The sequence below is a fragment of the Ammospiza caudacuta genome, chromosome 21 (genome assembly GCF_027887145.1).
Source record: "Ammospiza caudacuta isolate bAmmCau1 chromosome 21, bAmmCau1.pri, whole genome shotgun sequence".
NCBI lineage: Eukaryota > Metazoa > Chordata > Aves > Passeriformes > Passerellidae > Ammospiza > Ammospiza caudacuta.
In genome coordinates, this window is record NC_080613.1 from 11113391 (window position 1) to 11123158 (window position 9768).

The window sequence follows — 9768 nt, forward strand, 5'->3', positions numbered from 1 at the left end:
TCATTCAGATGATCCAGGACAAAATAATTATGGCCCAAAGGCAGGGAGGCTGGCCCAGGGCACACAAAACCAAGGTCAGTATCTCCAACTAACTCTATCAGCACCTGCAAAGTGAAGATATGAACCCTCCAGGTGCCAGTTTTCCAGGACCAGAAGCCCCACAAGCAGCTGCCAGCACACCAGGACAGGGAAATGTGATGGTGTCAGTTTAGCAGAACAGAGGTTGGAGCCATGGTAGTTTGGAGAACGTGTGCTCAATGGCCACAGGGACATCAGTCGAGGGGTTGCCTTGGCATGGCCTGGCAGCCTTGAGACACTGGTGCAGCCAGACATCCCTGCCTGTGGCACCAGGCAGGAATTCTCCAGCTCCAATGGTGTCCCAGCTCGTGGCCTTTTGCTCCAGGAGCACCTTTGTGCTGTCAGACACCGAGACCACAGGCTGCCTCAGAAGAGCTGCAGCATTTCCAGCAGGATAAGGACTGACAGGATGGGGCACTGGAGTGGTTAAAGGCCAAGCTACAGGAAGATAACCCAAACTGTGCAGCACAGCACCACATCCTCCAGCCCAGGGACACCTGTGGGGTGTCCCAGAGGACAATGACTGTGTGTAGTGTTATGACCCTGCTTGAATCTCACTCAGGTTTTAAACCCTGTTTGTCACAGGCTGGGAGGGACCATGCAGAGCAGCATCTACGGTGACATCTGTGGGAAGTGACAGTCCCCAGACCATGTTCCTGCTGTGGCCCCTGTGGTGTGGGACTCCCCAGGAGGATGCCTTTGTCTACAGAACTTTCCAAACCACTCGTGAGAGCTTTTCTTGTAGTGCTGTGCTCCCTGCAGAGGACACAGAGCACCCACACATCTTCACTGCAAGAGCAGGAGGTTTCCCTTGCAAACCCCCAGCTCTGGCCTCAGGAGCTCTGCCTGCAGGGCTGGCAGGGTCCCAGCCCACACAGGCACAGTCTGGGTGCCACCGAAGGCTCCTGGTGCGCGATGTGTCCATGGGGAAAGCGTGAGGCCAATCCCACGGCCACACCGCTGTTTGTGCAGCTCTCAGACCACCCGGAGGACTGGGGACTGGTGTCCCCTCCTGAGACCCCCCTCAACCCCTTCCCTACCTCATCCCCACAGGGATCCCCTTTCCTGTCCCCAGAGGTGACTCCGCACAAGGGAGGATAATCCCAGCAGCAACCACAGCCCCGGCTGGGCTCTGTGCACTCCCACAGCCCCGGCTGGGCTCTGTGCACTCCCACAGCCCCGGCTGGGCTCCCTGCACCCCACAGTCCTGAGTGGGCTCCCTGCATCCCCACAGCCCCGGGTGGGCTCTGTGCACCCCCACAGCCCCGGCTGGGCTCCCTGCACCCCACAGCCCTGAGTGGGCTCCCTGCATCCCCACAGCCCCAGCTGGGCTCCCTGCATCCCCACAGCCCCAGCTGGGCTCCCTGCATCCCCACATCCCCGGCTGGGCTCCCTGCACCCCACAGTCCTGGGTGGGCTCCGTGCACCCCACAGCCCCATCTCCGCGCTGGGGCGGGGGCACTGGCCGAGCCCCGCGTTTCCCCATCGGGGCTCCGGCAGCCGCTCTGCCGGAGGGCCGGGAGGCGAAGCGGCGGCGTGGCCAGCGGCGGGGGAAACCTGCGCGCTTCCTCCGGCTCCGGGGAGCCGAGCGGGCAGGGCGCTCTCCCTCGCACGCCTTTCGCTGCGCCTCTGCGCTGGGAAGAAAAGCTCCCGTCTTTCCCACGCTCTCCGACACATTTTAATGAATTAAGTGGGGGCACGCCCCCTCGCCGCCTGCCCCGGATCCGTCCCCCGGCTCTCCGGCTCCCTGCGAGGAGGCCTCGGGGGTGGCTGGACTCTCGCTGGCCGGGAGGACGGGCACGACCCGCTGCGGCTTTTTGGGAGGGGGCAGCTCCGTGCCCAGCCCAGCATGCCCAGCCCTGGGGCGGCTCCGACCCCCCGGCGGTGCCGGTGCCAGCCGGGCCCGCTCCCTCCCGCGGGCTCTCACGGGCTCTCACGGGGAAGTTTGGCCGTCCCGTCTCCTGAGGAGGGGAATTTGTTCCGCGCCTCTCGGCGTGACCGCTCGCTTAAGGCATCGCAGCTCCGGGGCCCTTCCCCGCCTCCCGCCACGTCTCCCCCTCGCCTCAGAAGGGAGCGGGTAAATCACTGGGTGGGACCGCGGGTTTTGCAGGGCCCCATAAAGCGAGGGCAGGGCCTCCCAGCGCCGGCCGCGGCCCCCGACAGCCCCTGACAGCCCCTTCGTGCAGGGAGCCTGGCCCGGCCGTCACACCGCTCCCGGCTCCTCTCCGGTTACAGAGCTGGGTACAAACTGGAGCTGAAATGCAGCTTTTCAAATCTTTTTATTTCCCGTTTTTTCCCTCCCTTGCTTTTTGGCTCTTTCCCATCCCTTTCTGGCCGCGTTCCCAGACCGAGTCCTGCCCCCACCTGCCAGTCCCGAACATTTGCATGGCTGGGTCCCTGCCCGCGCTCTTTTTCTCACCAATGTCACTGGCAAATGCAGATTTGCTTGCAAGGATGTAACTCTGGCCAAGCCCCAGACCGGGGAGGTGTGAGCAATTCCCACTCTCCCACGGCTCGCTCGCAGGGCTCCGCACCTCGCAGAATACGGCCAGTAAAGACACAAAATCAGCTGTCCCAGGATATTTAGGAGTAAATAGGAGAGGGCGAGCCAGGCACAGCAGAGCCCCGATAGCCAGGCCATCGCACCTACGTCCGGCAAAGCTGCCGCACGACCCCACTGCCTTCCCTTTGCCAGCTTTGTGGCGATGGCTTTGCTGGGATTGGTGTCCGGGGCCGGTCACGGGCTGCGGTGGCTCCGGCGCTCCCCGCACGCCGTTTGCGCCGCCGGAGCTGCCGTGAGTCACCGTGAGTCACGGCACGTCCCGCCGCTCGCACCCGAGACAGGGCAGGGATCGCCGCTGGTGGCTCCGCTGACACCGTGGCTGGGGTGCTGGGGACAGAGCCACCGCCGGCCGGCCGGCTCGGGGCCCTCCCGAGCGGGACAAAGGCAGCGGCGGCGCCTGTTCGGTGGCCTGGGGCAGACCCGGCTCCTGCGCGGACCCTCAGAGCTTCGGGCGCCGAGCCCATCGCAGGGCCCTGTGCTGGCCCTGCAGAGGCCCAGCGGCGCAGGGACATCCTGATAGAAGCTGCACGGGCACAGGAGAGCAGAGGGGGGGCGGCGGATCTGCAGCCCCCAGCAGCAGTAACATTCCAATCCCTCCTATCCCGTGAGAACGATGGACCGCAACACACTCACATTAGAGAGGTGTGACCAGGACAGCTCTGGCCGGAGGAAGCCAAACAGTCAGACAGAGACCAGACAGATGGAATTGGGATAGAGATTGGGATGAGAGGGGCACGGGTGAGGAGATGGGGATGGGTGGATGGGGATTGGATGGGGCTGGGGATGGAGATGGGGATGGGGGTGTGCATGGGCATAGGATGAGGGTGGAGACAAGGACAGGATGGAGATGAGGAGATGGGAACGGAGATGGGGATGGATGTGAAGATGGGAATGGGGATAGGGATGAGAAGAACTACCTGCAGAAATTGACTTAGAAAAGCAGACCCCTTATGGGAGGAGAATGAGGAGCTGCTTCAACAACTCCTTACAGCCTAAATTCAGGTGGGATGAGAAGGACCCAGATGGGGCAGGAGTGTTCCCAGACTACTCCAGCTGCTGGGAAAAGCCACGGGAACAGGCGGTGGGGCAAGTCACACTCGGAGCTCAAGGCCACTATCCTCCAGCTGTGCAACAGACACTCCGTGATGGCACATTTCATCTGCTGGGGCTGAATTTAGCAGTAGGCCGATTTCTCCCTTTCCCTTCCCAAAAGGACAAGCCAGCAGCGCCAGGTGACAGCAGCTTGCCACCCAGCTGCCCCGGCGCGGCTGCTGTCACCTCGGTTTATGACACGCTCCTTCCTCTCTCCCCGCACCTCCCGCCCTCTCCTGCTGACCAAATGCCCGGCAGGCGGTGGGAGCGGGCCCGGGAGCGCCGCTTCCCACCTGGACCCGCCGTTTGCTCCCGGGGACCAAACGGGAACAGGAGGAGGGTTGGGGGCGGGGGAGGCCAAGAGAGCCCCTCCAGAGGGTCTCCTCAGCACCGTTTTTGGTTGATGCACTGCTTTCGGGATTTTTCCCCCCACCTTTCCGCTTCCCTGTGGTGTCCACAGCTCCCAGCACTCCCGCACTAGGAACATGCTCATCGGCTGGCCGATGAAGCTCCAGGGCTGGCAGTACACGGTGGGAGCTGCATCTTTTCCGCCTTAAATCAATCTCACCCGTGGGTCCCTGAAAGCCGGTGCAGCCCCCCCTGGGAGCCTGCAGAGGCGCTGGACCCCGCAGGCGGAACGCCCTGTTCTGCTCTGTGACCCGTCCCTGTTGGCTCACGGGGACACAAGCCCGCAGCAACGTGGTGTCACCCCACATCGGGGGTAGCCGCAACCCCTTGGTGACCGTCATTCTCGCGTGTCCCGACTGGGGGGCCCGAGCCGAGCGGGGCCGAGCCGAGCCGAGCCGAGCGGGGCCGGGCAAAGCCGGGGCGGGAGCGCCCCCCATCGCCCCCTCCCTCCCTCGCAGCCTCCGCGCCCGTCCCGCTCACCCCGCGGAGGGGGCGTGGCCTCCCCGTTCGGGCCAGTAGGCGCTCGGCTGGCGGCCCCGCCCCCGCGGCGCGTCACGGCCGTGCCATTGTTATGCAAATAAAAGGGCGGGTAAAAGGCGCGCGCGGGCCGGGGCGCTGCAGAGCTGCGGGGCGCGGGCAGCGGAGCAGCGAGCGCAGAGCGGCGGGGCCGGGGCGCGGCGGCAGCGGCGGCACCACAGCCCAGCCCCGGCAGCGGCCGCAGCACCGCCCGCCCGCCGCCGCCGCATGCCCGGGCGGGCGCCGCCGTCGCCGTCCATGCGGGGCGGCGGGGCCGAGGCGGCGGCATGAGCCAGAGCGAGGTGTCGCCGTGCGCGGCGCCGCCGCCGCCGCCCCCCAGCCAGCGGGTGTTCCAGGAGGCGGTGCGGCGCGGCAACACCAAGGAGCTGCAGTCGCTGCTGCAGAACATGACGAACTGCGAGTTCAACGTCAACTCCTTCGGGCCCGAGGGCCAGACGGCGCTGCACCAGTCCGTCATCGACGGTAACCTCGAGCTCGTCAAGCTCCTGGTCAAGTTCGGCGCCGACATCCGCCTGGCCAACCGCGACGGCTGGAGCGCCCTGCACATCGCCGCCTTCGGGGGCCACCAGGACATCGTCCTCTACCTGATCACCAAGGCCAAATACTCCGCCGGCGCACGGTGATGCCGGGGCTGCCCCCGCTGCGCTCGCCCGCCGCTGCCGGGACCGCCCGCCCGGTGATGCCGGCGCTCCCCCAGCCCGCGCCGCCCCGGCCATGCCGGGCACTCTCCCCGCTCCCCCGGCCGCCAGAGCTGCTCCCGCCCCCGCCCGGGGCGGGTTTGGCGAAGATTTGGGGCCCCACGCAGAACACGCCACATTTTTAAGTTTTTTGGTTGGTTGGTTGGTTGGTTATATTTTTTAATCTTCCAAGGGTTATTTCCTACTGTAACGTGGGTTTTTTCCTCCATCTACCTCGGCTGCACTCACAGTATTCACGATTTCAGTTTGACATCTGGGCAGATGCTTTAACACCCCCCGCCCCGCTCCCTCTCCGCTAATATTTAATCCCCCTCCCAGCCCTCCTTGTTCCCGACCCTCCCATTGAAAGTGTTCTGGCTCAGAAACGAATTCATTTCAACGCCCCCCACAGCCCCCCCGCTGACCCCCGCTGCTGCTGGGGTCCCCTCTCCGGTGCCAGCCCCGGGCCCGATGCCCCGTCCATGGGCCGCGGCTTCCTGGCGAGGAGGAGCAGGAAAGTCTTCTTCCTCTCCAAGGTTTTCCCACCGCTGGCTTTTTTTTTTTGTCGAGGCGACTCCGTTGGAATATGACAGACGTGGTTTTCTCACCCCGATTGCTCCTGGGTTTGGTTGATTTTGCGTTGGGTTTTCTGCTTTGGTTCTTCATTAGGTGTCCGAAGAAAGTCTGCATCTTCACCCATTCCACGAATCCGTTTAGCACACGTGAGATCCCAGGAAAAGACATTGAGTCCTTGTGGTTTTGTGTGTAAAGGGGGATTAGCAAATCCTGGACTGTTTTTTTTCTTAAAAAAAAAAAAAAAAAAGTGAAATAAACTCTAGAGGCAGAGGATTTGCTTTTGCACAGAAAAGGGGCGCGAGCGCTCTCTGCTGCCTACAGAGATGCTGGAAAACTACTGAAAAGAGTTTGGGAACTTTTATTTTTTCTTTTGGTGAAACTTGGATAACACTTCTCAATGCAGAACGATTCACTTGACGTACGTACACTCACCCGCCTTTTATAGGAGATATATATCCCACCGTATATATCTTTATAAAGGAAAGGGAGAAAGCAGAGCGAGCCACCCGAAGGCGCATTTTGAAGTGACTGCACGTATAATCGCAAATGCTGCTTTTTTATTGCTATGGCACAAGAACATCCATTTGGAAAATGCGGAAAAGTTCAGAAGTCTCCTTTCTCCTGCTGGTCTTTCAGCCCTCTTCTCGTCTGCACTAAAGCCACCCGTGTCACTGCCATCTCCCTGCTTTTTCCTCTCTTGCTCCCTGCATCCAAACCATTCTGATTAAAAAAGAGAAAAGAAAATAGTTACCTGCTGGTTTATTGGGGTTGTGTCTTACCTATTTATCATGTCTGTATATATTTGTGGGTGAAGATTGTGAGCCTGGTTTTGTTTGAAGCTGATGGTGAGTGTTTCAAAAATATGGTTTGGGATATATGCCTCTTTTTTTGTTCATTTTTTCTTTTCCTAGTCTTAAAACTAAAAAAAAAAAAAAAGAAAACAAAAAAAAATAGAGTCTGCCCTGATTATTTCCCATTGCACTGAATATTCTGCTTTGTCTCTGATAATTTCACCTGCAGTTGTTTGCGTTTTGTTGGGTTTTTCATTTGTTTTTGTTCTTCTTCCACTTCAACAATTGGAGATGATTTAAAGAAGAAAAAAAGCCCTGTCAAAAGTGTCTACTGTTATTGCTGTAATTTGCAAGGAACTGCTTGGCCGAAGTCTTTCTGTGAGCATGGAAGGGGTGTCCAGCACTTCCACTGGTGCTTCTGTGCGGTAGTTACGGGGTGGGAACAGGACCTTTCCTAGTGAGGTTTTATCGTTGTTACCAGATGGTTGCACATTATTTTTTTTTACGTAAATGGATTTGCCACAATGAAATGTCATAACATTTATGACATGATATTAAAAAGTGTATTGTAAAGCCAAGTTCTAGATGGATTTTTAAAAAGAAATCTTGGTTATAAACCCAGTCTAAAGGGAGCTCTGTCCAGTGTTGTAAAGACAACATGATGTAACCCATATTTATATTTTTATAAAATACCTATTAAGACTGTGAATCTCCTGTGTGAATTGCTGGGTGAGTTGTTTAAGAAAAGTATTGTTCCTTTTCAGCCTCCTGGAGCTTTAGACACGCTGAGATTTTTGGGAAACTGTACGTCGGGGAAGGGGGTTTGCTCTGAAATTGTGAGTTGATGTATTTTTACATCCCTTTGTATTTTACTGAAAAGCTGCTGCCCTTCCTAGTCCCTAGAGTTTCAATTTTCTATGCAACCCCCACACCCCCGTCTCTCTTGATCCTGAGAAGTAAAAGGGATGCAGATTGATTCAAATTGAAATGAGGGTCCCCCCACCCCCCTTGTTGGCTCATCGTGCTGCTGACCCTTCACGCCAAAACGGGGAGTACAAGGAAAAAAAAAAAGAGGCAGGTGGGGGAGGCTGTTTTGTGCATGACTGGTTGCCTTCCAGCAGTCATCTTTTTAATTATTATTGTTATTTTTGTAAGAAGAATATATTGATAATGTCAGTGAAATAAGCAGACATTGAAGCTGATGCACAGATTGCTCCAGAAAGGAGTTTTTCTGTAGATTTTTCTTTAGATGCAAATACCTTTTTTAATTATGTTAATTAATGTTAAGAATTTTTAGGCTTATATTGAAGCTGTATGTGGGTCACTATATGATCATTTCTAACTGGATAAAGTCTGTACAGTACAGCATATTCCTGAGTGTATGATATAGACGTGTAGCCCCAGAGTGCGAAATTTATAAATAAATTTTTCATTGATCTTTTTATAAAAAAAAAAAAAAAAGGTTGTTTTGTTTGTTCTTTTCCACGTGGTTTTTGGTAGTGCTGGGTGTTTGCTGTTGTGGGGATGGCTGGCTGGGACCCCAGGTGTCTCTTCTGGTGTCAAACCTGCAGCTGTTGTGGGTTTGGAGGCACCCCTGGAGGCTGGGCTGGGTTTGGAGGGAGGTGTGGCTCCTTCCCACAGGCTGGAGGGAGTCCCCTGGGCTCGGGGCTGTCCTGGTTTGCCCCATCCCAGCTGCTAGGGGGGAGATGACTCAGACCGAACCCTGGTGCTGGATGGGCATGTGCTGTTTGAGATGTTCCTACAGAAGCTCCTTGTCCCCAGGGAGTGAGGGGAGAGCTCACAGCCCATCCTGGGATGGGGGATTTGGGGTGCATTTTCGGGGCTGCAGCCCCAGCCCGTATGGCTGAGCACCCCACAGCTCCCTGTGAACATTCTCAGCTTTTTGATTCCAGCCTGGGCACCTCAGGCTGTGGGGATGGGGTCAGTGATGTCTTCAGTGCCCCAAGGAAGGGGCAGAGGGTGAGGGTCAGCGTTACCCCTCCATCCCCAAAAGCATCTGTGTCCTCTGGCACGGCTCAGAGCAGAGCAGTGCCCAGCAGGGCTGTGCCCCTCTCAGGAGGCTTTCCTGGCAGGGCAGAGACAGGGCAGGGCAGAGGCAGCCCCGGGCCTGCATGGCCAGGCCCTGCCCGAGGCCGGGCCTTTGAGGGCACCATGCAGGCAGGCCTCCCTCGCTGGCACTGCTGGGGGTTCAGATGAGGCTCTTTATCAATGATTCTGCCAGCTCTGCAAATGCCTAAATCCCAGGGAAATTTGTGCTGTGCTCAGTTTGGCTCTGGGTGTGGGTTCCCAGGGATGCAAGGAGTGGCATCCTGCAAACACAGTGTCGGGGGGGGAAACCTGGAGAAAAGGCTCAGTGTGACCTTTCCAGGTTGGCCAAACTCCACTCCAATGTGCCAAGCCCTGTGCCATCTGCTGCCAGCACGGGCCAGTGCCTGGCACAGACACAGCTGGTGTCCCCAGGTGCCCTGGGGGCATGCAAGCACCCAGGCAGCAGCCCAGTGTAGATATTACAGGCACCAAGTGACCCAGATGGCCTGAGCACGAGAAAAGAGATTGTGCCAAAACAATCAGTCACAACCACTGGTGGTCCTGGAGTTCCTTCACCCAAGGTTCTCTGGCAGCTGCTGACTCCAAATCTGTTGGGAGTGTGGGGTGAGCACCACTACCCTCCCCAGGTGTGGCATTGACCACCAGCCTCTGCCACCAAACCTCACAGTGGCTGTGCTCCCCAGGGCACATGGAGTTACACCTGTGGGTGGAAATAATCCCAGCCTCATCCCTTTGCACTTGGAATGCTGCAAAACCTTGTCCTGGCACCTGCCTTGGGATTTCACAGAGCTGGGTTCACATGGCTCAGCTCAGCCCTGCAGCTTCTGATCTTCACCTTGTCCCAGGGCCCCAGAGAGCTGGGCTGGGCCAGCCACCACCTCAGGAACAGGCTTTTCTGGAGGAAGGCAGCATTGCTGTGTGTGGTTCCTCTCCCTGCTGTGGATGGGGTGGGCTGGGGTGTCCAGCAGCCCCTTAT

At 58.0% G+C, this 9768-nt stretch overlaps 1 protein-coding gene across 1 annotated transcript; it reads left to right on the forward strand.

Annotated features, from left to right (window-relative positions):
• Positions 1-4944: 4944 nt before the first annotated feature.
• On the forward strand, positions 4945-8126 carry NRARP (NOTCH regulated ankyrin repeat protein). Its single transcript, XM_058818317.1, has one exon. The coding sequence runs from the start codon at positions 4945-4947 to the stop codon at positions 5299-5301; it is 357 nt and encodes a 118-aa protein (XP_058674300.1). The 3' UTR covers positions 5302-8126.
• The last annotated feature ends 1642 nt before the right edge of the window (positions 8127-9768 follow it).

What these genes read in the sequence shown, in the direction of transcription:
- NRARP (XM_058818317.1), top strand. Translation starts at nt 4,945, where the DNA reads ATGAGCCAGAGCGAGGTGTCGCCGTGCGCGGCGCCGCCGCCGCCGCCC.